The sequence below is a fragment of the Saccopteryx leptura genome, chromosome 2, assembly GCF_036850995.1.
Source record: "Saccopteryx leptura isolate mSacLep1 chromosome 2, mSacLep1_pri_phased_curated, whole genome shotgun sequence".
NCBI lineage: Eukaryota > Metazoa > Chordata > Mammalia > Chiroptera > Emballonuridae > Saccopteryx > Saccopteryx leptura.
The window spans coordinates 158,261,424-158,289,308 of record NC_089504.1 but is presented as its reverse complement, the minus strand read 5'-3'; the positions used below and the strand labels follow the sequence as shown (position 1 = coordinate 158,289,308).

The 27,885-nt window shown below is 44.2% G+C and overlaps 2 protein-coding genes across 2 annotated transcripts in view; both read right to left on the bottom strand.

Annotated features, from left to right (window-relative positions):
* The window catches only part of RNF17 (ring finger protein 17), a 162,140-nt gene extending 153,880 nt beyond the window's left edge, over window positions 1-8,260 (bottom strand). Inside the window, exon 1 of the mRNA XM_066365810.1 lies at window positions 8,130-8,260. Coding sequence (XP_066221907.1) covers window positions 8,130-8,259 — 130 coding nt within the window. The 5' untranslated portion in view covers window position 8,260. The remainder of the gene's footprint in view (window positions 1-8,129) is intronic.
* A 12,885-nt stretch (window positions 8,261-21,145) lies between these two features.
* ATP12A (ATPase H+/K+ transporting non-gastric alpha2 subunit) overlaps window positions 21,146-27,885 on the bottom strand; it is a 28,524-nt gene continuing 21,784 nt past the window's right edge. Inside the window, exons 15-23 of the mRNA XM_066365809.1 lie at window positions 25,560-25,710; window positions 24,488-24,656; window positions 24,246-24,400; window positions 23,752-23,875; window positions 23,439-23,584; window positions 22,393-22,526; window positions 22,137-22,238; window positions 21,622-21,713; window positions 21,146-21,542 (exon numbers count right to left, since the gene is read on the bottom strand). Coding sequence (XP_066221906.1) covers window positions 21,514-21,542; window positions 21,622-21,713; window positions 22,137-22,238; window positions 22,393-22,526; window positions 23,439-23,584; window positions 23,752-23,875; window positions 24,246-24,400; window positions 24,488-24,656; window positions 25,560-25,710 — 1,102 coding nt within the window. The 3' untranslated portion in view covers window positions 21,146-21,513. The remainder of the gene's footprint in view (window positions 21,543-21,621; window positions 21,714-22,136; window positions 22,239-22,392; window positions 22,527-23,438; window positions 23,585-23,751; window positions 23,876-24,245; window positions 24,401-24,487; window positions 24,657-25,559; window positions 25,711-27,885) is intronic.

The following is a 27,885-nucleotide window of genomic DNA, read 5'->3' as shown; positions in this document are numbered from 1 at the left end:
CCTTGACTCTTACTTTCTGTTTGCCTTCAACTGGATGGACCCAGACATTAACGCAGCCCAGCAACTTACGTGGACTGTCCTGCCCCAGGGATTTAGGGACAGCCCACACCTGTTTAGGCAGGAGCTCGGGATCTAGCTGCATGCAATCTTTTTTTTTTTTTTTTACAGAGGCAGAGATAGACAGGGACAGACAGACAGGAACGGAGAGAGACGAGAAGCATCAATCATCAGTTTCTTGTTGCGCGTTGTGACTTCTTAGTTGTTCATTGATTGCTTTCTCACACGTGCCCTGACCGTGGGCCTTCAGCAGACCGAGTAACCCCCTGCTGGAGCCAGCGACCTTGGGTCCAAGCTGGTGAGCTCTTTGCTCAAGCCAGATAAGCCCGCGCTCAAGTTGGCAACCTCGGGGTCTCGAACCTGGGTCCTTCTGCATCCCAGTCTGACGCTCTATCCACTGCGCCACCACCTGGTCAGGCGCTACATGCAATCTTGAGACAAGTACCCTCTTGCAATATGTAGATGACCTACTCCTCCGCAGCCCCTCCCTGTCTGCCTCAAGGAAACACATCGCTACCCTTCTTAACTTCCTTGCTGTGAAGGGGTATCGTGTCTCCTCTACTAAGGCTCAACTTCACTCTCAGTCCACAGTCTGTCTGGGCATCGCCTTAACCCCTACCACTCGAGGTCTCTCCCTAGATGGAACTCAGACCCTCCGCAGTCTCCAGCCACCTACCACCACGGATCAAATTCTTTCTTTCCTTGGTCTGATAGGCTTCTTTAGACACTGGATTCCCAACTTTTCTCTCTTAGCCAAACCCCTCTATGAAGCTGCAAAAGAGACTCCCAGGGGCCTCTCACATCCCCCAACACTATTAAAAGAGCCTTCTCTACCCTTCGAGATGCCCTCATCTCCTCTCCCCCTCTCGCTTTACCTGACCCCAGACGCCCCTTGCACCTTTTCTTTTCTTTTTTTTTATTTATTCATTTTAGAGAGGAGAGGGAGAGATAGAGATAGAGATGGAGAGAGAGAGAGGAGAGACAGAGAGAGAGAAGGGGGGGAGGAGCTGGAAGCATCAACTCCCATATGTGCCTTGACCAGGCAAGCCCAGGGTTTTGAACCGGCGACCTCAGCATTTCCAGGTCGACGCTTTATCCACTGCGCCACCACAGGTCAGGGCAATGAAAAGCACGGTACTTTTCACTGATGAAAAGCACGGTAATGCAAGTGGAGAACTGACTCAACCTGTGGGGCCTACATACTGCCCTGTGGCATATCTCCCTAAACAATTAGACACCACCATCAAAGGCTGGCAGCCCTGCCTCCGGGCACTGGGCATGGCAGCTGAAATCACCAAGGAAGCTACTAAACTCACTCTTTCCCAACCCATCACTGTCTTCTCCTCCCACAGGCTCACCGACCTTCTTTTGCACAAATCACTTTATCTATTGGGTCCTTCCCACCTACAAGAATTTCGCCTCCTGTTTATTGAAAACCCTTCAGTCACTCTTTTGCCCTCTCCCCAACTCAACCCAGCCACTCTACTGCCAGTTCCAGCGACACTTCTGAAACCCACCAACTCTCTTACAGAGCTAATAGATTTCCTCAACAGATTCTCCTTTAAAAGATCCAGATCTAATACTCTTTGTAGATGGGAACTCTGTACAGGGACCCGATGGACGACAACGGGTAGCCTATGCGGTGGTCACCACCTCCACCACCCTAGACGCCCAACAGCTGCCAGAGGGCACCACCTCCCATAAAGCAGAATTAATTGCCCTCATGCAGACACTCACTCTGACCCAGGGAAGACGCATAACCATATATACTGACTCTAAATATGCTTTTCTTATCACCCACAGCCACTCTGCCCTCTGGAAGGAAAGGGGCTTCCCCATAATCAATGCTACCCTCATTTCTAAACTTTTGCAGGCATTACAGCTTCCCGCTGAGGTGGCTGTGGTACATTGTAGGGGCCATCAAACCTCTCAGGACCCGGTGGCCTTGGGAAATGCTCATGCCGACACGGTGGCTCAAACCTCACTATGGGAGCCTCCCCCTCTCCTCTCATGTTTCTCTCCACCTCCTTGAAACCTTCCTACACTCCTGAGGAAGAATAGACCCTCTTTAAAAAAGGTGAAGATGTGTGCAACCAGGGATGGATATTTCTCGTAAATAGAATCACCTTACCAAAAGGACAGGCTGAAACTCTCCTTTCTGATATCCACTGTTCCTTACATATAGGGCCAAAAGCTCTCTGTTGGTTCTTACACAACCTCTCTTTTTCTTCCCAGGCCTACAGCAAACTGTTGAAAAGGTACACACAGCATGCACTATCTGTTCCAAAACCTCTACACAAGGGGGACTCCGCCCCCACTTCCCTACTCATCAGCTGAGGGGCCACGTGCCAGGCCAGGATTGGCAAATTGACTTCACTCACATGCCCCCTCACAAAAAACTCTGCTATCTTTTAACTTTTGTTGATACCCTTTCAGGGTGGATAAAAATCTTTTTCACCTTTTGAGAGACAGCAGACACCGTTGCCTCCCTTCTCATTGAAAACATCATCCCACGGTTTGGATTGCTGACTACATCCAGTCAGACAACGGCCTGGCCTTCACTGCCCAAATAGTCCAGCAGGTCGCCATCTCTCGTCAACATCACCTGGGAGGTCCACATACTCTATCACCCTCAATGGTTGGGTAAGGTGGAAAGGGCCCATGGCATCCTGAAGAGTCAGCTAACCAAACTTTCCATTGAGACCAGACTCTCCTGGCCAAACCTCCTCCCCCTGGCTCTCACCAGAATGAGAGCAACCCCACAAAACCCCACTGGACTCAGCCCCTTTGAGCTGGTTTATGGTAGATCATTCCTAATCAATCACAACTTACCTGTCAACCCCCCTCCTCTTGCCATATACCTCCCCTTTCTGTCTTTACTCTGCCATCTTCTTAGGGAACACACAGACTGGACTCTCCATTCCGTAGGGGATCCAAGTGAAGCTCACCCAGCAGTCCCTCTCCAACCAGGAGACAATGTTTCTAAGGGAACTCCAATCCGGCTCCCTACAGCCCAGGTGGACGGGAGCCCATATGGTAATATTGACTACTCCTACTGCAGCCAAGCTCCTAGGGCAAACACCTTGGTACTATGTTTCCTGCCTCAAAGTTTCCCCTGTACAGAACCACTGGCAATTGGAACCACTGAGTCCCACCTGTGTCTGGCTCACTAAAAAGTTGGGCCCCACAGATCCTCCTGTCACTCTTGTCACTCCTGTCCCTCCCACAGAGAATTTGCCACCACCTTCCGACCTCCCTTCCCCACGATGCTCCTAACCAGCAGGAAGTAGCCAAACAAATAGCAGTGCCCCTATCTAACATAAAAGGTTAGAATGTGAGATTAGTTGGCAATGGGGGAAGGTCACGTGAGGAACCACCCATGCCCATGACCGCCAAAAGAAATGGCCCAGGAGCATTTTGAAAAAACAACTGTCTGTCAGCCAATGAAATTTCACCACGACCTATCACCCCACCACCACCCTACCAACACTATAAATCACCCCTGGCCGGGAGAAGCTGCGTGACTTCCCTGGCCTCTCTCTTGCGGAACAGTAAACCTTACCCAGGAGCACTCTAAATAAAGCTTTTGGTTGTCCACACTTGGTGTCTACGTCCTTCTTTCTTCCTTGGTGGAAAATACCTTACAAGCAGGGAAGAAATAGAAACAACTAACAGGAACCATCCCCACGCCAGACCAGGCGATGGCGCAGTGGATAGAGCCTCGGACTGGGATGCGGAGGACCCAGGCTCGAGACCTCGAGGTCGCCAACTTGAGCACAGGCTCATCTGGCTTGATCAAAGCTCACCAGCTTGGACCCAAGGTCACTGGCTTAAGCAAGGGCTCAGTCTGCTGTAGCCCCACGGTCAAGGCACATATGAGAAAGCAATCGATGAACAACTAAGGTGTCGCAATGAAAAACTAATGATTGATGCTTCTCATCTTTCTCCGTTCCTGTCTGTCTGTCCCCATCTGTCCCTCTCTCTGACTCTCTCTCTCTCTGTAAAAAAAAAAAAAAGAAAAAAAAAATCTTAAAAAAAGAACCTCCCCCGCAATAAGACTCCAGGACCCGATGGCTATACTAGTGAATACTACCAAACATTTATAGATTTCGTACCTATCCTTCTCAAAGTCTTCCAAAATATAGAAGAAGCAATACTCCCCAACACATTTCATGAGGCCAACATAACATTCAAAGCAAAGCGCAGCAAGGACAACACAAAAAAAGAAAACTACAGAGCAATATCTCTAATGAATACAGATGCAAAAATACTCAACAAAACACTAGCAAATTGAATACAACAACATATCAAAAAAAAAAATACACCATGATCAAGAGGGATTCAAGGATGCACTTGGATGCACAAGGAGTAAAAGGATGGTTCAACATATGGAAATCGATTAACATAACCACATCAACAAAGAACAAAAATCACATGATCCTATTAACAGATGCCGAAAAGGCAATTGATAAGATACAGCATCGCTTTATGTTTAAAACAGTAAAATCGGAATAGAAGGAATGTACCTCAACATAATAAAGCCCATATGTGACAAACCATCAGCTGATATCATACTAAATGGTGAAAAAATGAAAGTTTTTCCTCAAAAATCAGTAACAAGACAAGGCTGCCCACTTTCTCAACTCTTACTCAACATAGTTCAGGAAGTTTTAGCCAGAGCAATCAAGCAAGAGAAAGAAATAAAAGGCATCTGTATCAGGGAAAAAAGAAGTAAAGTTATCACTTTTTGCAGGTAACATGATCTGGTAGATAGAAAACCCCAAAGATTCCACTGAAAAACTATTAAAAACAATAAGCCAATACAGTAAAGTCACAGGATACAAAATCAATATACAAAAGTCTATCACTTTTCTACATGCCAACAATGAAACATTGGAAAATGAACTCAAAAACACAATTCCTTTTACAATTGCAACAACAAAAAAATACCTAGGAATAAACTTAACAAAGGATGTGAAAGGCCTGTATACTAGACACTAAAAAAATTATTGAAAGTAATTGAAAAAAGACACAATGAAATGGAAAAATATTCCATGTTCATGGAGTGGAAGAATCAACATAGTTTAAATGGCCATATTAGCCAAAGTAATATACAAATTTAATGCAATCCCTATCAAAATCCCAATGTCATTTTTTTAAAAAATAGAACAAAAAATTACCACATTTATATGGGATCTTAAAAAATCCCGACTAGCCAAAGCAATACTGAGGATAAAGAATAAAGCTGGAAAAAAAAAAGAATAAAGCTGGAGGTATCACACTACCTGCCTTCAAACTGTAATATAAGCCACAACAATCAAAACAGCATAGTACTGGCAGAAAAACATACAGACCAACAGAACAGAATCAAGAGCCCATAAATAAAACCACAAATATATAGTCAAATAATTTTTTACCAAGGACTCAAAAACACACAATGGAGAAAAGAAAGCCTGTTCAATAAATGGTGCTGGAAAAATTAGAAAGCGGCCTGGTGGCGCAGTGGATAAAGCGTTGACCTGGAAATGCTGAGGTCACCAGTTCGAAACCCTGGGCTTGCCTGGTCAAGGCACATATGGGAGTTGATGCTTCCAGCTCCTCCCCCCCTCTCTCTGTCTCTCCTCTCTCTCTCTCTCTCTCTCTCTCTCTCTCCCCCTCCCTCTCCTCTCTAAAATGAATAAAAAATTTTTAAAAAATTAGAAAAATTAGAAAGCTACATGCAAAGAATAAAACTTGACTGCAGTTTGTCCCCCTACACAAAAATTAATTCAAAATGGATCAAAGACCCAAATATAAGATGTGAAACAATAAATTACATAGAAGAAAACACAGGTACTAAGCTCAGGGTCCTTGGCCATAAAGAACTATTTATGAATTTGTCCCCAAAGGCAAGGGAAGTAAAAGCAAAAATAAATGAAACTAGAGCAAACTAAGAAGCTTCTGCACAGCAAAAGAAACCGACAACAAAACAAATAGGCAGCTAACTAAATGGGAGATGATATTTGCAAACATAGCTCTGATAAGGGGTTAATAAACAAAATGAATAAAGAACTCACAAAGCTCAGCAACAAACAAGCAAACAATCCAATTTTAAAAATGGGGAGCCTGACCTGTGGTGGCGTAGTGGATAAAGCGTCGACCTGGAACGCTGAGGTCGCTGGTTCGAAACCCTGGGCTTGCCTGGCCAAGGCACATATGGGAGTTGATGCTTCCTGCTCCTCCCCCCTTCTCCCTGTCTCTCTCTCTCTCACTCTCTCTCCTATCTAAAATGAATAAATTTAAAAAAACCAACAACTTAAAATTAAAAGATAAAATAAAATAATGGGGAGCCTGACCAGGTGGTGGCACAGTGGATAGAGCGTTGGACTGGGATGAGGAGGACCCAGGTTCAAGACCCCAAGGTCACCAGCTTGAGCGCAGGATTATCTGGTTTGAGCAAAGCTCACCAGCTTGAGCCCAAGGTCGCTGGCTGGAGCAAGGGGTCACTCAGTCTGCTGTAGCCCCCCGGTCAAGGCATATATGAGAAATCAATGAACAACTAAGGAGCCGCAATGAAGAATTGATGTTTCTTATCTCTCTCCCTTCCTGTCTGTCTGTCCCTATCTGTTTCTCTCTCTGACACTCTCTGTCTCTGCCACACACACACACACACACAAAAAAGTGGGGAGAAGACCTGAACAGACACTTCTCCCAAGAAGAAATACAAATGGCCAACAGATATATGAAAAGATGCTCATCTTCACCAGCTATTTGAGAAATGCATATCAAAACGACAATGAGATACCACCTCACACCTGTTAGATTGGCTACTATCAACAAGACAGGTGATAAGAAGTATTGGAGAGGCTGTGGAGAAAAGGAAACCCTTATACACTGTTCATGGGAATGTAAACTGGAACAGCCAGTATGGAAGATATTATGGTGGTACCTCAAAAAAATTAAGAATATAACTACCATATGACCCAACAATACCTCTGCTGGGAGTCTAACCCCCAAACTCGAAAACATTGGTACATAAATACTCATTGCACCAGTATTCATAGTGGCCAAGACATGGAAACAACCCGAATGTCCCTTGATAAGAGGATTAAAGAGGAAGTGGTACATATAGACAATGGAATACTACTCAGCCATAAGAAATGACGCTATAGTGACTTTTATGACAACATGGATGGACTTTGAGGACGTTATACTGAGTTAAATAAGTAAATCAGAAAAAGTAAGAACTGTGTGATTTCACACATAGGTGGGATATAAAACAGATTCATGGATATAGATAAAAGTGAAGCAGTTACCAGGGGAAGGGGGAACATAGAAGATTGGGGTGGGGGAAGGATGTAAAGAGGGACAAATATAAGGTTATGGAAAATGTTGTGGCTTTAGGTGATGGGTATACAACATAATCAACAGTTCAAATGCTATAGAAATGTTTACCTGAAACCTAGGTACTCTTATTGAGCCATGTCGCCATGTTTAATTCTCTAAACAAAATTTAAAAATTAAAAAGAAAGAAGTCTGTTGCATTTTTATGTTAGTAATAAGCAAAAAAAAAAAAAAAAAATTAGTGGATCAATAGGAGAGGAGTGGGTTTTTTTCCTCTTGTGCTACAAAAAAACACAAGATGCATAAAAGGAATGCTTCATGGCAAACCAAAAAGTACTTTCCCTTTCCCACCAAAAAAAAATCTCTAATATTTGTTCAGTTTAGAACATTTCATAGTGGTCTGTCACTTTTGCAACTAAAGTACACAAGAAATTCAAGTTTCATTACTTGTTGTCCACAAGGCAACGGGTTAAATTCTTCCATGGACTCTTTCCTGCATCTGGGACCGTTTCCGAACCGCGCTCGGGAGAGCTCCTCTGGGCCTGTCCCAGCGCAGGGAGAAGCGGCGGCGGGAGGCGCGACGCCCCTCAGCCAGCCTTGGGCGTCTGTGGCCCTCGCGTGGGCGACCATGTCCACGGTCCCGCGGCCCGCCAGCCCAGCTGCTCCCAGCCTCGTCGGTCTCTCCATCCCGGTGCCGCCCGCTTGGAGCCCACCGGCTCGCCCACGACGCTGGCCCTTCAGCTGCTCACCGAAAGCTCTGGTCACCCTCCTTTCACACCGAGAGCACCGGACCTCAGCAGCTGCCCAGGGCTGACCTTTCCTTTCCATCTGCCCAGAGGCAGACAGGAGGAGCCGAGCCTTCGAAGCAGCCACCGCCATCGCTGCCACCTTCTCGTCCTGAAGACCGTTGGTGACCGCGTGCCGCTCCCAGCGTTCCTCGTGCCGCCCGCCGCGCTCGCGACCAATCACTGACGACGTCTCTGCAGGCAGCCAGTCAGCGGACTGAGATCAAAGCCCGCCCCCCCCCAGTCACTTGACATCACCCCTCCCCTCTTCCTGCCCGGGCCGAGTGCTGGCGGGGGTGGGGAGGCAGTTTTCAGTTTTATCCCAGCGGCTTCATGCCAAGGAAGGATGCAGGGTGTTTTTGAAGGACCATTTACTTTCAAACCTCTACCAAAAGCATCATCCCCTGAGCACGTAGTGCACTCAAATTGAGATTTCATGTATTATTACTTAACACTTGTAGACCTCAGAGACAGCAAACCTTACTTGGAATGAGTTCCTCTTTCCCTAGTATCTATCAGAGCCAGAAATCCTAAACCTACAAAAAATGTACCTTATTTTAATTCCATATTTGAATCATCTGCTATGGATTTGAGGGTGTGACTACTAGTAGTCTCCGTGGAGAACCTATTAGTGGCTACTGGTGGGGAAATTCAATTAACCATTTCAAACTAAGGGGTGATCATCATCACTAACAGTTATTGAGCTAGGAGTGGTTCAGGAGTCTAAGAATTTGTAAAGAACCGGCTTATAGCCTCTATTTAACATAGTAACTTCTGCTATGGTAGCTAAGTGCCAGAAAATAACTAGACAAGAAAAATTACTGCACACTAAAAAAAAAAAAAAATTACTGCACACTAGAAAGTGATGTAGTATGAAGAGCCTTCCTAGAGGGTACAGGGCTAGGTAGGACTTACAGGAGTAAACAGAGAGAAGGAAGCATTCTAGGGAAAAGGAGCAGCATAAACAAGGGGAAGTAGATAGGAGATGCAGTGGCCTCTTTAGAAATTAATTTATAGACCATTTGGCCAGAGTACTAATTTCCTTAAAGTGAGTTTTTTTGGAGAGGTATGTTGAGGTAGAATTTTGGACAGTCTTGAATGTTGGGCTAAGGAGTTTGCATGTGACGGTTCAAGCGGTAGAAAGCTGGCTAAGTGTGTGACCAAGGGATGAAGTCGTCTGGTGGCAATGTGGCAGGTATATTGTGGAAGAAGTACCTGGAGATAATGGCGGGGTGCCTTCGGCAGATAAGAATAAAAGCCTGCAGATATTCCTTATTTCTCCTCTACAATTATAAAAGAAATATAGAGTTCAAAAGCTCACCCCTTATCAAAAAACCTTTATATATTGATACTCTTGGGATAAAATACCAATTCCTTAACCCATCCACATGTTACCTATCCAACAGATTCTCTACTACTAATCCATAATAAAACTTATACTACTAACAGCACCAATATCCCCACGTAACATGCCTAATTTTTTACAGTTTTGTGAATGGTTTTCCCTGTTCCCCTATCCAGAATGCCCACTCCTTCCTTTTTGTCAATTTGTATTCTCATCCTTCATGGCTCAGAGTTTGAACCACCGACTCCTCCTTGACACCTTTACATTTCTCTCTGCATTCACTACTGCTCTAGTAAGTAACCAGAATCTGTTTCTATTTCATTTGTTAGTTTATTTTCATTAGATTCCATATATGAGTGAAATCATATGGTACTTGTCTTTCTTCGCCTGGCTTATTTCATTTCACTTAGCATAATACTCTCCAGGTCCATCCATGCTGTTGCAAAGGGTAATAGTTCCTTCCTTTTTTACAGCTGAATAGCATTCCATTGTGTAAATATACCACAGCTTTTTTATCTACGCATCTACTGATGAGTACTTGGGCTGCTTCCAGATCTTAGCTATCGTAAGTAACACCAGATTGAATTTTCTTAAAGGTGGCCATCCTGCAATATGCTGTTGGCACTCTTTCTGGTAGTGGTGGTGGGTGAAAAAGACAGTGGGCCAAAAATGAAGCTGGAGCAATGGGCAAAGGCAGATTATAGAGAGCACTGTGGGCTCTTTTTTTTTTTTTTTTTAGAGACAGAGAGAGGGATAGATAGGGGCAGACGGACAGGAAGGGAGAGAGATGAGAAGCATCAATCATTAGTCTTTTGTTGTGACACCTTTGTTGTTCATTGATTGCTTTCCCATATGTGCCTTGACCATGGGGCTACAGCAGACCAAGCAACCCCTTGCTCAAGCCAGCGACCCTGGGTCCAAGCTGGTGAACTTTGCTCAAACCAGATGAGCCCGTGCCCAAGCTGGTGACCTCGGGGTCTCGAACCTGGGTCCTCCGCATCCCAGTCCGACGCTCTATCCACTGCGCCACCACCTGGTCAGGCCACTGTGGGCTCTTTGATAAAACTTTAGATTTTATAAAGCAGAGGAATGACATGACCCAACTGCTTTCTCTCTTTTATATGGGTAGCAGTAGGTGGAAGAATTTTAGCCATTTTTAGGTTATTGTTTTTGTTGTTAGCTCCCAGAATAAGGAGATATTATCCCCATGGCTGGGGGACTTTCTTACCCAGTATGCTGCTTACCAAGGAGATGAAGAAGGATGTGGGGCCTGCCTACCACAGCAGCAGGGCAGTGTAGTTGAACAAGTCTTAGATTGAACAAACTTGGGTCTTGAAGCTGGCCAATGTCTAACTGTGCTAAGAGTGCCCCTGAAAGGAGTGAATGGTGGGTTTCTTCTCCTCTTTCATTGTGAATGGACAATTTTCTTTTTAAAAAAGAATTATTGATTTAGAGAGTGACAGAGAGAGAGCGAGAGAGAGAGCATTGATTTGTTATTCCATTTATTTATGCATTCATTGGTTGATTTTTGTATGTTCCCTGACCAGGGACCAAACCCATAAGCTTGGAGTATTGGGATAATGCTTTAACCAACTGAGCTATCCAGTCAGGACTGAAAAGACTATTTTCAAAGAAAAGGAAAAATCATGTTCTCCAACGTAGAGTAAAATGAACAAGTGTTAAAGAATGCATGTAGCTCACTATTTATACAATAGTGGAACTAGGCAGGAATTAGATCCTGGTTAAAGGATCAAAGCAGTGGGCATTTGTCTGGATTCCAGGAATGTTAGAAGATTGTGTAAATGAAACAGGACTGGCTTTTCCAGAGGAAGGAGGAACAGCCCTCACCAGGCAAGATCATGTGCTTATCTGTAGACAGAATTATTTTGAATTGCTGTCAGTTTTCAATAAACTTAGAGCTGGAGTGCACCCCTGAAGGATGAGCTCTGGATAGCATGTAATTTTTCCATGGAAGCATAAATTCTCCCCACACCACCCTAAAGATTCTAGAGTTGAGCCACTTAATGGAAGAGAAGAAATGCACAGTGCTGGGCAAGTCACTTAACCTCTAAGCCTTTTTCTACTTGTAATACAAGACTAAGGCAATTAACTGATGGGGTTGTGGGTGTTATCCTGAAAAGAAAAGACCCAAGGGAGAGGCAAGAAGCATTTATTTGATATCCAGAAGCATGGCTATTTGGGAAGCACTGATTCAGGCAGAAGTCCAAATAGTGTTCAGATGAGGGGTGAAGGCAAGGGCTTTTATGAGAAAGAGAAGGGGAATAATTATATGAATAGAAGGAACGAACTTCCACTGATGTTAATAAGTCAAGAGAAATTTCTACAGGTTCACAAAAGCTAAATTATCCTTTAGCTATACATGGTGGTACTAATTATAAACAATGTCTTTAATTTTCACACCTACTCAGAATGTTGGCTTTCCTGTTAGCTCTGTGAACACTTGTTTGAAAGACAGTGCTGTTGTAGGCCCAGTTCAAAGGTTATTTTGCCCAATTTAAAACTTTTTAAAAAGTTTGGGGAGTAAGATGTATAGGGCAGTTCTTCTGGGATGGCAGCTCTGACTCCATTTTGAAATGGATCCATTTGTGTTATTTTTCACACAAGCATTAATGAGATAGATGCTTTTAGGAGGTTATCAGAGTGCCCAGGACACAACAGGTGTTAAATATCAGCTCTTGTTATTATCCTGTTAAGAGACATTAAATTCTAGTGAATGAATGTGGAGCCTTGACAGTCTTTGAATGTGTACAGTCAGAAGGAAGCAGCATATGTGCATTCCGATGGACATCATATTGTGTTTTGTTTTTTTGGTTTTTTTTTTCAGAGACAGTGTCAGAGAGAGGGATAGCCAGGGACAGACAGTCAGGAACGGAGAGAAACATCAAGCATTAGTTTTTCATTTCACGTTCCAACACCTTAGTTGTTCATTGATTGCTTTCTCATATGTGCCTTGACCGCAGGCCTTCAGCAGACCAAATAACCCCTTGCTCGAGCCAGCAACTTTGGGCTCAAGCTGGTGAGCTTCTGCCCAAACCCGATGAGCCTGCGCTCAAGCTGGCGACCTTGGGGTCTCCAACTTGCTTGGGTCTTCTGCATCCCAATCTGACGCTCTACCCACTGCGCCACTGCCTGGTCAGGCCATATTCTGTTTTAAAAGTCCTTGACTCAGTACCTTCTCTTTCCCCATCTTGAGGAAACAGGGTGGTTTTTCCACAGGCCCGATCTGAACATATCCTAGTCTGGATCTCTGCAGGTAACCTCCCTTACAGACACCTCCAGGGGAGTCTATTTACTCAGAAAGGCATGCACACGTGCGTGCACACACACACACATACACACTCTCACACATGAGTCTAGTGCTTCACATGCTGGAATTAACTGCTTTGTCAAGACTGGGATGAGAGGCCATTGTGATGCTACTCCAAAAAGAGCCCAGTTCACTGGAACTACTGCTGAAAGATTAGTTCTGGGATAACTGTGTGATAATTGTGGTTGAAAATACAGATTAAAAACAAACAGGATGGGCCCTGGCCGGTTGGCTCAGTGGTAGAGCGTCAGCCTGGCGTGCAGAAGTCCGGGGTTCGATTCCCGGCCAGGGCACACAAGAGAAGCACCCATCTGCTTCTCCACCCCTCCCCCTCTCCTTCCTCTCTGTCTCTCTCTTCCCCTCCCGCAGCAGAGGCTCCACTGGAGCAAAGATGACCCGGGTGCTGGGGATGGCTCCTTGGCCTCTGCCCCAGGTGCTAGGGTGGCTCTGGTCGCAACAGAGCGATGCCCTGGAAGGGCAGAGCATCGCCCCCTGGTGGGCAGAGCGTCGCCCCCTGGTGGGCGTGCCGGGTGAATCCCGGTTGGGCGCATGCAGGAGTCTGTCTGACTGTCTCTCCCCATTTCCAGCTTCAGAAAAATACAAAAAAAACACACACACACAAAAAAAAACAGGATGGCAACATTATTTTTTTTAATTTATTTATTAAATTTAATGCAGTGACATTGATAAATCAGGGTACATATGTTGAGAGAAAACATCTCTAGATTATTTTGACATTTGATTGTGCTGTATACCCCTCCCCCAAAGTTAAATTGTCTTCTGTCACCTTCTATCTGGTTTTCTTTGTGCCCCTCTCCTCCCCCAACCCCTCTCTCCTTCTTCACCCAATCCCCCCTCCCCCCACCCCCCACCCCTGTTGCCATCACATTCTTGTTCATGTCTCTGAGTCTCATTTTTATGACCCTTCTATGTATGGATTCATATAGTTCTTAGTTTTTTTCTGATTTACTTATTTCACTCCGTATAATGTTATCAAGGTCCATCCATGTTATTGTAAATGATCCGATGTCATCATTTCTTATGGCTGAGTAGTACTCCATAGTATATATGTACCAAAGCTTTTTAATCCACTCGTCCTCTGACGGACACTTGGGCTGTTTCCAGATCTTGGCTATTGTGAACAATGCTGCCACAAACATGGGGGTGCATTTCTCCTTTTCGAGCCGTTCTATGGTGTCCTTGGGGTATATTCCTAAAAGTGGGATAGCTGGGTCAAAAGGCAGTTCGATTTTCAGTTTTTTGAGGAATCTCCATACTGTTTTCCACAGAGGCTGTACCAGTCTGCATTCCCACCAGCAGTGCAGGAGGGTTCCCTTTTCTCCACATCCTCGCCAGCACTTATTCTGTGTTGTTTTGTTGATGAGCGCCATTCTGACTGGTGTGAGGTGATATCTCATTGTGGTTTTAATTTGCATTTCTCTAATGATTAGTGATGTTGAGCATTTTTTCATATGCCTGTTGGCCAACTGTATGTCCTCTTTGGAAAAGTGTCTATTCATCTCTTTTGCCCATTTTTGGATTGGATTGTTTGTCTTCCTGATGTTGAGATTTACGAGTTCTTTATAAATTTTGGTTATTAACCCCTTATCAGACGTATTATCAAATATGTTCTCCCATTGTGTAGTTTGTCTTTTTATTCTGTTCTTGTTGTCTTTAGCTGTGCAAAGCTTTTTAGTTTGATACAGTCCCATTTGTTTATCCTGTCTTTTATTTCACTTCCCCATGGAGATAAATCAGCAAATATATTGCTCCGAGAGATGTCGGAGAGCTTACTGCCTATGTTTTCTTCTAAGATGCTTATGGTTTCACGGCCTACATTTGAGTCTTTTATCCATTTTGAGTTTATTTTTGTGAGTGGTGTAAGCTGGTGATCTAGTTTCATTTTTTTGCAGGTAGCTGTCCAATTTTCCCAACACCATTTGTTAAAGAGGCTGTCTTTACTCCATTGTATTTCCTTGCCTCCTTTGTCAAATATCAGTTGTCCATAGATCTGTGGGTTTATTTCTGGGTTCTCTGTTCTGTTCCATTGATCTATATGCCTGTTCTTATGCCAATACCAGGCTGTTTTGAGCACAATGGCCTTGTAGTATAACTTGATATCAGGAAGTGTGATACCTCCCACTTTATTCTTCTTTTTTAAGATTGCTAAGGCTATTCGTGTTCTCTTTTGGTTCCATATAAATTTTTGGAATATGTGTTCTATATCTTTGAAGTATGTCATTGGTATTTTAATTGGTATTGCATTGAATTTATAGATTGCTTTGGGTAATATAGACATTTTAATGATGTTTATTCTTCCTAACCATGAGCACGGTATATGCTTCCACTTGCTTGTATCTTCCTTGATTTCTTTTATCAATGCTTTGTAATTTTCCAAGTACAAGTCTTTAGTCTCCTTGGTTAAGTTTATTCCTAGGTACTTTATTTTTTTGGTTGTAATTGTGAAGGGGATTGTTTCCTTAATTTCTCTTTCTGACTGTTCATTGTTGGTGTATAAAAATGCCTCTGATTTCTGAGTATTGATTTTATATCCTGCCACTTTGCTGAGTTCATTTATCAGGTCCAGTAGTTTTTTGACTGAGACTTTAGGGTTTTCTATATACAATATCATATCATCTGCAAATAATGATAGTTTTACTTCTTCTTTCCCAACTTGAATTCCTTTTATTTCTTCTTCTTGTCTGATTGCTGTGGCTAGGACTTCCAGGACTATGTTAAATAAGAGTGGTGAAAGGGGGCACCCCTGCCTTGTTCCTGATCTTAAAGGTATTGCTTTTAATTTTTGCCCATTGAATATGATGTTGGCTGTGGGTTTCTCATAGATGGCTTTTATCATGTTGAGGTATGTTCCCTGTATTCCCACTTTGCTCAGAGTTTTGATCATGAATGGGTGGTGGATTTTATCAAATGCTTTTTCTGCATCTATTGAAATTATCATATGGTTTTTCTCCTTCTTTTTGTTTATGTGATGAATCACATTGATTGATTTACGAATATTGTACCAGCCTTGCCTCCCCAGAATAAATCCCACTTGATCATGGTGTATGATTTTTTCCATATATTGTTGGATCTGGTTTGCTAATATTTTGTTGAAGATTTTAGCATCTATATTCATCAGAGATATTGACCTATAATTTTCTTTCTTTGTGTTGTCTTTGCCTGGTTTTGGAATCAGAATTATGCTCGCCTCATAAAAGGAGCTTGAAAGTCTTCCTTCCTCTTGAATTTTTTGAAATAGTTTGAGAAGGATAGGAGTTAGTTCTTCTTTGAATATTTGGTAGAATTCCGTTGTGAAGCCATCAGGCCCCGGACTTTTCTTTATTGGGAGTTTTTTGATAACTGTTTCAATCTCCTTTGTTGTAATCAGTCTGTTTAGGTTTTCTGATTCTTCCAGATTGATTTTTGGAAGATTGTATGTTTCAAGGAATTTGTCCATTTCATCTAGGTTGTCTCATTTTTTGGCATACAGTTCTTCATAGTATTTTCTTACAATATTTTGTATTTCTGTTGTGTCAGTTGTTATTTCTCCTCTCTCATTTCTAATTTTATTTATTTGAGTCCTCTCTCTCTTTTTCTTGGTGAGTCTAGTTAAAGGTTCATCAATCTTGTTTACCTTTTCAAAGAACCAGCTCCTACTTTCATTGATCTTCTGTATTGTTTCTTTAGCCTCTATGTCATTTATTTCTGCTCTGATCTTTATTATTTCCTTCCTTCTACTACATTTGGGCTTTACTTGCTGTTCTTTTTCTAATTCTTTTAGATGCACAGTTAAGTTGTTTATTTGAGCTTTTTCTAGCTTCTTAAAGTGTGCCTGTAGTGCTATGAACTTCCCTCTCAGCACTGCTTTCGCTGTGTCCCATAAATTTTGAGTTGTTGTATGCTCATTGTCATTCGTTTCTAGGAATTTTTTTATTTCTTCTTTGATCTCATTCTTAATCCATTCATTATTTAACAACCTGCTATTTAGTTTCCATGTGTTTGAGAATTTTTGAGCTTTTCTGTTGTGGTTCATTTCTAGTTTCATGCCGTTGTGATCGGAGAAAGTGCTTGATATGATTTCAGTCTTCTTAAATTTGTTGAGAGCACTTTTGTGCCCTAACATGTGGTCTATCCTAGAGAATGTACCATGAGCACTTGAAAAGAATGTATATTCTGCTGCTTTAGGGTGAAAGGTTCTGAAGATATCTATTAAATCAAGTTGATCTAGTGTTTCCAATAAGTCTGCTGTTTCTTTGTTAATTTTCTTTCTTGAGGATCTATCTAGTGATGTTAGTGGGGTATTGAAATCCCCTACTATTATAGTATTGCTGTTGATCTTGCCCTTTAAATCCATCAAAGTCTGCTTTATATATTTAGGTGCTCCTGTATTAGGTGCATAGATATTTATAATAGTTATATCTTCCTGTTGGATTACTCCCTTTATCATTATGTAGTGGCCTTCTTTATCTCTTACTATATCCTTTGTTTTAAAGTCCAATTTGTCTGATATAAATATTGCTACCCCAGCTTTTTTTCATTTCCATTTGCATGAAACATTTTTTTCCATCCTTTTACCTTCAATCTATGTGTGTCTTTTGTTCTAAGGTGTGTCTCTTGTAGACAACATATGTATGGGTCCTGTTTTCTTATCCACGCAGCTACCCTATGTCTTTTGATTGGATCTTTTAATCCATTTACATTTAAGGTTATTATTGATATGTAGTTGTTTATTGCCATTTTCTTCTTTAAAGGTGTATTCCTTTTTTTTGCTATATTCTTTTCCCACTTTGATCTGTTTACAACAGGCCCCTTAACATTTCCTGCAGCATTGGTTTGGTTGTAATGAATTCCTTGAGTTGTTTTTTGTCTGGGAAGCTTTTTATTTCTCCTTCGATTTTAAACGATAGCCTTGCTGGATAAAGTAGTCTTGGTTGTAGGTTCTTGTTCTGCATTACTTTGAATATTTCTTGCCATTCCCTTCTGGCCTCAAGTGTTTCTGTTGAGAAGTCAGATGTCATCCTTATGGGGGCTCCTTTGTAGGTGATAACTTTTTTTTCTCTTGCAGCTTTTAATATTTTCTCTTTATCGCTTAGCTTTGGTATTTTAATTATGACGTGTCTTGGTGTAGGTTTCTTTGGGTTTCTCTTTAATGGAGTCTTCTGTGCTTCTTGGATTTGTGAGAGTTTCTCTTGCATTAATTTAGGGTTTTCAGCTATGATATGATTGAACAAAGTCTCTATCCCTTGTACTTTTTCTTCTTCTTCAGGAACCCCTATGATGCGGATGTTATTTCTCTTCATGCTGTCTCTAAGAGTTTCCTCTGACTTTTTGAGTCTCTTTTCTCTTTTCTTCTCTGCTTTCATGCCTTCATTCCAGTTGTCCTCTAACTCGCTGATTCGATCCTCTGCTCTATCTATCCTGTTTTTAATTCCTTCCATTGTGGTCTTTATTTCTGATATTGTATTTGTCATCTCCAACTGATTCTTTTTTATACTTGCTATTTCTTTATTTAGGTTTTCATCCTGACCATCCATTGTTGTTCTAAGATCCCTAAGCATCCTTACAATCATTATTTTGAACTCCGCATCTGGAAGTTTGATTATTTCCATATCACTCAGTTAATCTCTCGAAGGTGTCTCTTGTGGTTTCATTTGGATTGCACTCCTTTGTCTTCTCATCATGGTATTTTATTTGTAGAGTTGGTTGAGTCTAGGCTTGGTGTTGTCTGCCTCCAGTTTTCAGTTGTGTTATTTCTAGGTCTTCTTGGGTTAGTATCAGCTGTTATCTGTAATCCACTTTCGGATTTGGGCAGCTTTGAAGTCTTTATTTGTTTGTTTTCTTAACAGGTGATAGTCTTGTTTACTGATCTCAGCAGGGGGCTTCCTTGAAACTGTATCCAGGAATGCGATGGGTGTAACCTGAGACTCTGAAGGCCTCTTTAGCCAGCTAATCTCACTGGGGGCAGGGTGTTTTCTCAGCTTCAGTAGGGGGAGGTGTATCTCAGATCTCCATGGAGACCTGAGTTACTGCCCCTCCTCCCCACTTCTTGTTTTCAGCTGTGTTTTGTTGTGCTGATTGGAGCTAGAGAGATGTCCGGAGATCTCTGATCCGGAAGCACTTCAGCTCTGTTTTGTGAAAGGTTCAGTCCCTCCCCCAGCTATGGCCGCCTCCAGCACGAATGAGTCAGCTTTTTTAGTTTGTTTCCTGCATTCCTTAGCCCCTCACAGTCTGTCCCTCTCCCTGTCCTTTCCACTTGGGAGATAACCTGGTCCTTTCAACGCACCTAGTTCCCTGGTCGCCGGCAAGTGGCTGTGAGCAGTAGTTTCTGCTCTTTTCCCTCTGAGATCCTCTCTGGGCTCTCAGCCCCCCCCCTCCATTCCTGTAAGCAGAGGAGGTTCAGGCGCTCCCTACCAGGATTCTGTGGTTTCTTCTTTGCTCCTTGGTTTTTGAGAGCTGTTCTTGCAGTTCAGAGTTGGTTTTTCATGCCGATTTTTCCTAAATTGATTTGTATTCCAGTTTGATGGTGAGAGCTGGGTGTCTGTGCATCCGCCTACTCCGCTGCCATCTTTTTTTCTCCCCTTATTTTAACTTAAAGATACACATACACTGACCTGTGGTGGTGCAGTGGATAAAGCGTCGACCTGGAAATGCTGAGGTCGCTGGTTCGAAACCCTGGGCTTGCCTGGTCAAGCACATATGGGAGTTGATACTTCCAGCTCCTCCCCCCTGTCTCTCTCTCCTCTCCTCTCTCTCTCTCTCTGTCTCTCTCTCTCCCTCTCTCTCTCTCCTCTCTAAAATGAATAAATAAAAAAATTAAAAAAAAATAAAACTTAAAAAAAAAGATACACATACAATACACATTGCACATTATATCTATTTATATGAAGTTACCATGTTGGCTCCCTGATCTCTTTCATGCTTCTAAATGTGACCTGTGAGAACATGGTAGAGAACCATGGCTCTAAGTCACCCTTTTCCTGTCCAGAGATTCAACCTGGACACAGCACCAGCAGAATGTCTTTGATAAAATGAATAATAGAGGAGAGGCGATAGGGTGGAAGCCACTGAATGGAAAATGGGGGTGCCATTTTTGGAAAGTCTGTGAACACTACTCTCCCTGGGGTACTGCTGAGAAGAGCTTGTCCTCCCATAGAATCCTAATTTTAAAATGTGCGCCCATCAGAGACCCAGCACACAGGCAGGGATGCTAGTGAGGTCAGAGTTCAGAAGGAAAATCATATGTTTTCAGACCTTCCACTGAAAAGTAAATTACTGGAGAAATCAACAGCAAAAAAATTGAAATCATATCTATCTTGTTTGGTGTGTGACTTATGCTTTGCATTCCAGAAAAACTTGAATTAATTAGAATACCACAATGAAACATGGTTTTATAAAATACCTGTTACTTAAAAAATGAGGCCTCTCGGCCCTGGCCGGTTGGCTCAGTGGTAGAGCATTGGCCTGGCATGCAGGAGTCCCGGGTTCAATTCCTGGCCAGGGCACACAGGAGAAGCGCCATCTGCTTCTCCACCCCTCCCCCTCTTCTTCCTCTCTGTCTCTCTCTTCCCCTCCTGCAGCCAAGGCTCCATTGGAGCAAAGTTGGCCCGGGCGCTGAGGATGGCTCTGTGGCCTCTGCCTCAGGCGCTAGAATGGCTCCAGTTGCAGCAGAGCATCGCCCCCTGGTGGGCATGCTGGGTGGATCCCGGTCGGGCGCATGCAGGAGTCTGTCTGACTGCCTCCCCATTTCCAACTTCAGAAAAATACAAAAAAAAAAAAAAAAATGAGGCCTCTCTGGGGCTGTCGACAGGGATGTATGTCTCTTGCATGAATTAACCTAAGTTAAGGGATGATACATGGCAGACAATAAATGAGTGCTGGAAGGTGCCTTGCAGCTGTTTTACAAGAAAGAAGTATCACTGTTTCAAACGACAGCTCTCTACTGAGGCTGAATCCTGGGAAATAAAACGCCTTTGGGTCAGGGGAGCATCTGGAACAAGATGTGCATGATGGACTGGAAGCTCATTTTGGAGCAGCAGGAGGTAGGGGTGGAGGGCTGTGGGAGGGGAAGAGGGGTCACATTAGTAGGAGGGAGAGCACCAAGGATGGTTGAGGTGGTACAACTAGGTGGCTGAGGACCTTTAAGAAGGACCTCTCAAAGTCAAAACTGAGGTTGTCTGTGTTGTGGTAATGTAAACCTACCGTCACTTCCATCTCTTACAAACCTGCAGCTGCACCAGCCTCTATGAGCAAGGTCACTGGGAAAATATAAGTTCTCTAGAAATTCACAGAAATGTTTGGGAAGTTGTTGGACCTTTTAACAGGGTGTGGAAAGGAGGTATGAGCAGTCCTGTGAGAGCTTAGGGATCAGGGAGACTCCAGCTGATGTCTGGATTACCCAAGGCTATTTCAGGTGAGTGAGCTTTATATACATAGAAATACATCTGTTTGCCCTATACCATTGCCTTGAAATTCACATCTTTTCCAATAAGGAGGTGTATATGGAGATGAAAAATCACATATAAACAGTTGAATCTCTGCGTTAAAGTATAAAACATGTGGAGGGGTCTTTCCTTCGGCCTTCTGCCTTCTGTGCACATTCTGAGGGCCCTGCTGCAGCCTGGAGATGGAGGGGGATGGCCCCATGTGCTGGCAGGAGGCTCGGGGAGTGGGTGGTCTTAATAATACATGTTCTTATCCCACCAGCCTGCAGAGGAAGAAAGTGAGTTAGAAATGGGCAGTCTTTTGAAGTGGATAGGCAGTTTCAAAATCATCCTACCACTTACTTCCAGGGTAGAGTCTGATGAAAAGTTTGCGCACCTCGTCGTACACCCAGATGAGAATGGCGTGGGGCACGGCCACAAACCAGTACTGAGGCCTGCAGGCAGAAGCGGAAGGTGAACCGAACGCACCTGAGGGAAGGGAGGGCCCAGCCCGGCCAAGAGGGCTCCCTTTCATTTTTCTGCCTCACTGGGAAGATCAACAGATCTACTGGGTCACACAATGTGAAACTAGAAAGTTTCTTATTTAACCTGGATTCTGACCACTAGAAGTAGCATCTGCCTTTGAGGTGAACTGTTGGATGAGGGTAGAGATGGGATGGTGAGGTGTGGGAAACCCATTTCTTCTTCAAGAAAATTAGTAGGTCAAAGCCTCTGGCTCAAATGGAATGGACTCGGTTTTATCTCTTTTGAAAGACTGGAGGGGAACTCCCCCCTCCCCCCAAGTCCTAATGTTGATTTAGGCGAGGACAGCTCAGAGCAGGGCTGGCCCTTTCCTCCCCACCATTGAAGGGACTCACCGGAGCATGGTGAAATTCAGGGCTGTGATGCTTCCGAGGCCGTAGGAGAGGATCAGAGCGATGATAATCTGGGAGGCAATTCCCACCCAGATGACTTTATTTCTACAAGAAACATTACAGCATGGAGATTCGGAATTCTCATGGCCCAGGACCACACTCCCTGCGCTCCCCAGAGTCAACGCCTTGCATGCTCTGCTGCCTCATCACCGGGAAGCTGAGGCCCAGGGGGACCTCTGAGGTGGGATGCAGGCAGTACCTGAAGAGACCCTGCTGGAAGATGGAATTCCTTCGAGTTTTCCTGATGATCAGATCTGCTATTTGCTGGACCATGATGCCAACAAAGAAAGCCGTGTAGCCTGTCCACTCAAGGTATTTCCTCTGGTAATGGGTCTGTCACGGGACAGGGAGAGAAGAGACCAAGAGACGCCCCAGGGAAAACTTCAGGGAGATTTCCACACAGTTCGGTGAAGCTCTACTCTCCCCACCTTCCTGAGACTGAGAGAGGATCACTTCCTTGTGTTTGGAAAGAAACATTGTTGTATTGGGTTTTTTGTGTTTGTTTGTTTTTTTGTTTTTTTGTTAGTTTGTTTTTAAACCACAGGAGCAGGAAAAGATGCTAACCTAATTGATTTGGCCCAGCTATGGGCACTGTTGGACTGGCTACTCTTCCCTTAAAAAAGTGACCTCTAGGGCCCTGGCCAGTTGGCTCAGTGGTAGAGCATCGGCCTGGTGTGCAGAAGTCCCGGGTTCGATTCCTGGCCAGTGCACACAGGAGAAGCGCCCATCTGCTTCTCCACCCCTCCCCCTCTCCTTCCTCTCTGTCTCTCTCTTCCCCTCCTGCAGCCGAGGCTCCATTGGAGCAAAGATGGCCCGGGCGCTGGGGATGGCTCCTTGGCCTCTGCCTCAGGCGCTAGAGTGGCTCTGGTCGCAACAGAGCGACACCCCGGAGGGGCAGAGCATCGCCCCATGGTGGGCAGAGCGTCGCCCCCTGGTGGGCATGCCGGGTGGATCCCGGTTGGGCGCATGCGGGAGTCTGTCTGACTGTCTCTACCCGTTTCCAGCTTCAGAAAAATACAGAAAAAAAAAGTGACCTCTAGGCATCACATTCAAGAGATGAGGCTGGTCCTGGCCAATGAGACAGCAATGTCACCCAGGGCCCAGAATCCTTGTTAACTTAGAAAACTTTCACCTGCTCTGTGTCACTAAGGCCCTCCAGGGAAACATAAGTTCTTTGACAGCCCAGGCAGGACAGTGACAGGAAGGGAGGGGCGGGAGGATGGTGAAGGCAGGGCCCCTCCTTACCCATTCTTGTCCGTAGCTATCTTCCAAGCTGTTCACAGAGTCCTGCTCCCACTCCACCCGGAGGCTAACGAGGGTCCTGGGTCTGAAGCCCTCCTGTGCATACACGGTGAAGTACACAAGAAACGCTCCCAGGGACTGCATGAGCCCTGAGAGAAGAAGGCTAGGATGCAGGTTCCACATGACTGCAAAACTGCCCTGTCCTCACTCTCCTCACGGTTCCTCCTCCCACCCCAGCCCCACCCCACAAGAAAAAACACAGCTTCTGACTGTAACTGGGTGGTCCCCTGGGTGACAGGACATGCCCTCCTCCTACCGATGTGCAGATAAGAATATAGGGCAAGCGGCTTGTTCACCAGTCGATCCTTCTTCTTGTGGCGAGGTTTCCTATTCATAATGTCACTTTCAGCTTTCTCATAAGCCAAGGCAATGGAAGGAACCTGGAGGAGAAAGTCCATAAAGTCCACCCCTTAGACGCTGTGCTCTACCGTGGGAAAACAGCAAGGGTATGGTCCATGGCCTGGAGGCAGGTGGGGTGATGGTGGAAGGTGGTAGTGGGTTATGGAACTGGCCTATCAAGGGCGAAGGCAAGGGTGATACGTTGTCTGCAGAGAATCTAAGAACACTCAGCTTTAAAAATCAATCAGCTTTCCATCACCACCATGTGCTGCCAGTTCTATACAATGTGTTTTAAGTCATCCTGCCCTCAGGGGCAAGTTTCTCCTACCATCTCCTCCCCTGTTGGTATGCCCCTGGATCACAGTGCTTCTCTCCCAGGTCCTTGGTCCTATTCCCTGTAGTGCTACTTACAATGTCCGTGCCCAAGTCGATGAACAAGATGGTGATGGTGCCTATGGGTAGGGGCACGCCAATGATGATGTAGATCAAAAAAGGGCACAGCTCAGCAATGTTCTTGGTCAGTGTATACGCGATGGTCTTCTTGAGGTTGTCAAAGATCAGACGACCTAGGCAAAGATGCTTCTCCTTATAAGACAAGGTTACCCCCGGTGACCCCAGTTTTCAGCAAGACCACTTGGAAGTAGACGACACACCTTCTTCCACCCCGGTGACTATGGATGCGAAGTTGTCATCCAGCAAGACCATGTCGGCTGCATTTTTGGCAGCATCTGAACCTGCTATCCCCATGGCAATCCCAATATCTGCCTTCTTTAGAGCTGGAGAGTCATTCACTCCATCCCCAGTCACAGCAACAACTGCATCCTATGCACAGGGACACAATGAGAAAATGGAAGTGAGCAGAACTGCGGGGTCACAGGTTTGGTGACCACTGTCTCTCTTTTGTCTTGAGGGTGGAAGACAGCTAGAGTGGAGACAAAACGCCCCGTTTGGGTGTTTTGAGGAAAAGAAAAGATGAGAAATCCCACATGCCAGACAATGAACGCCAAATAAGACGTGTTTAAATAATTAAAATCAATGTGTTGGGAGGTGAGAGGGATAACTTTGGCCCTCTGTATCCACAGGTTTCCCATCTGAAGATTCAACCAAGAATCAAAATTATTCAGAAAAACAACCCCCAGAAACTCCCCATAATTGAAACTTGAATTTGCCACATGCCAAGCACTATGTTGATGCCACAGAAATGAGGTGATATATGGGCACACCCTATTGTAGCCTCTATTCACATGTAGGCTGCGTAAAAATATAGGTTATATGTGAACATAAGTTACAGGTAAATATGGGTTATATGCAAATAACACTATTTTTTATATGGGATTTGAGCATCTGTGGGTTTTGGTACTGGGGGAGGGGGGTCTCTGAACTAATCCTCTAAGGACACTGAGGGATAACTCTATATTTTGTATCTTTTATCTGTACATTTTTGTTCTCTATCTTGCATTTTAAATGTTTCTATACCCACACCTACCATAGTGCCAGATGCTTCCCTGTCCTTTAGAGAGTGTGCAGCTGCGTATGGGAGGGCCTCTAAAGAGGGCAGAGGATCAGCCCAAGAGGTAGCAATGTGAGGTGATGAGGATAGGCAAGGAACTGTCTCAAGAGGCTGAAAGGCACCGAGCCTAGAGCTGGGATCTGAGTCCCTGACCTGCAGTTCCCTGCAGAATGGCAACAGACTAGGAGGCCCTTTGGGCACTGTTGCCCACGCACCTGCCTCTGACAGCCCTCCACGATGATCAGCTTCTGCTGGGGAGATGTTCGGGCAAAGACAATCTCCGGGAAGCTGGTTAGGACCTCGTCCAGCTGGTCCGCACTCATGTCCTTCAGCTCCATGCCGGTCACCACTGTGGCTTTAGCATCCCTAGAAGGGCCAAAAGGAACTGGGTGAGACCAAAGGTCAGCTGAAACACTGTTCCAGGCAGGATGTAGGCTAAAGCTTCTTTGACTTCACTGGGAATCCAAAGTCCTCGATACCCAATACTCTAGTGGGCTGACAGGGGTTCTGAGTACTGGGGACACTTTGGTCTCCACTTCAAGACAGTAAACCAAGGCTAAAAAGAAGGCCATTTCCCCATATAGCGTTTTCCTGACAGAAATGGGTGAGGGCTGGTACTTCCTGGGCAATGTTTTACTTGACAAGTAAACAGAGGATGAAAAAAAAATGCCTGTTTGTATGTTTTGGGTGTGTGGATTCAGCTTATACCAAAACATGGGTAACAATTCCTTGTTGTTGTTTATTTCAGATTTATAGAGTATCTACTATACAATGAGCTATGTAGGAAAATAAATTTATTGAGGTCTTCTTTGAGGAAAGCTATTTTCTGCTTACTCTAAAAGGAAGGTTCTAGAAACTACTGATGATTCAGATCTGGTTGTGTTATCGCTGCTAAAATTCTTTAGAGACTTTCTACTGTGCTCAGAGCAGACTCCAGGTGCAGCCCATGCTGTTGAGCCTTGGGCTCCTGTGGCCCTCCTCCCAGCCCACTGGACCACTCAGTTCCCAGCCGACATGCCCTCCCTGGCCCAAAGGCCTTCACAGGTCTTCCTACCTCACCTTTCCTTGACTAACTTTCCACATTTCACTCTTTAAATCTCAGCTTAAACACACTGTACAAAATATTGAATGCCTTTTTCTTTATATTTTTTAAGTTTTGAGCTTTTTTTTTAAGTCTGTTTTTTTCCTGCTGGTGCTAAATATTGAAATTCTACTGCCTGACTCAAATCACAAGTCTTCCTAAGTTCTGGTAAGAAAATATAAAAGATAAAAAGGAAAGGATGGTTCTGCCCTCCACCCCACCCCCACAGCTGCAAATATCCACTTATTATATGAGCATGAAGCGAGAGCTGATAAGGTAGATAACTGATAACATTCAAAAAAGGACCTACCCCACTTTCCTGTTCAGTGTGGTGACTTGTATGAAAATGCATAATACTATTATTTTAAAAAACAAAACAGCCTGACCAGGTGGTGGCGCAGTGGATAGAGCATCGGACTGGGATGCTGAGGACCCAGGTTTGAGACCCGGAGGTCACCAGCTTGAGCGTGGGCTCATCTGGTTTGAGCAAAAGCTCATCAGCTTGAGCCCAAGGTCGCAGGCTCGAGAAAGGGGTTACTCGGTCTGCTGAAGCTCCCCCGTCAAGGCACATATGAGAAATCAATCAATGAACAACTAAGGAGCCACAATGAAGAATTGATGTTTCCTCATCTCTCTCCCTTCCTGACTGTCTGTCCCTATCTGTCCCTCTCTCTGATGCTCTCTGTCTCTGCCACAAAAACAAACTAACAAAAAAGAAAAAAACAGAAAAATCCAAATAAACAAAAGCTCTAAACTACTTTCAGTAGATGACTGTTATTTCTACAAAGGCGAAGACACAACTGTTCACACACTGTTGTTATGCCCAGGGGCTATAACTCTGGTTGGTTGTTTTAATTAGTAATATGTTCACCAGGAGATAATTTATTACCTACCAGCTAACTCTGTATTCCTAAAACGTGGGAATGCTTGGGTATATTAGAAGAGGTTCACTGGTCTTTCCCTGTTTCTCCCACATGCATGAAAGTATAAAAAGCCAATGACCTTTATTTTCACACTGATACCTGCCATCTTTAATCATTTAAATTATCAGCTAACTCTCCACACACTGCCAGTTCCTCTAACCAGTGTGTCTCCTTCATTGTACTGATCATAACACAATCAGTTTTGAGTTTTCTGCCCCTCTGGTTAGATAGAGAGAAAGAAACTCCCACAGGGTGGGGATAGTGTCTAGTCTGTCTGTTACTGTACTTCCACTGTGTAGCAAGGTGCCTGGTATATAGTTGGTGCTCAACAATTAGTTGGGGAAAGAATTAACACCAGGAAAAACTGAGTTTTTCCTTGGGAAGCTTTCATTATATTTACTACCAAAAAGAATGAAAAGAAGGAAGGGAGGAAGGAAGGGAGAAAAGGAAGAGAGGTAGGGAGGAAGGGAAGGAGGGAAGTAGGGAGGGAGGAAGAAAGGAAAGAAGGAAGGAAGAAAGGACAGAAGGAAGGAAGGA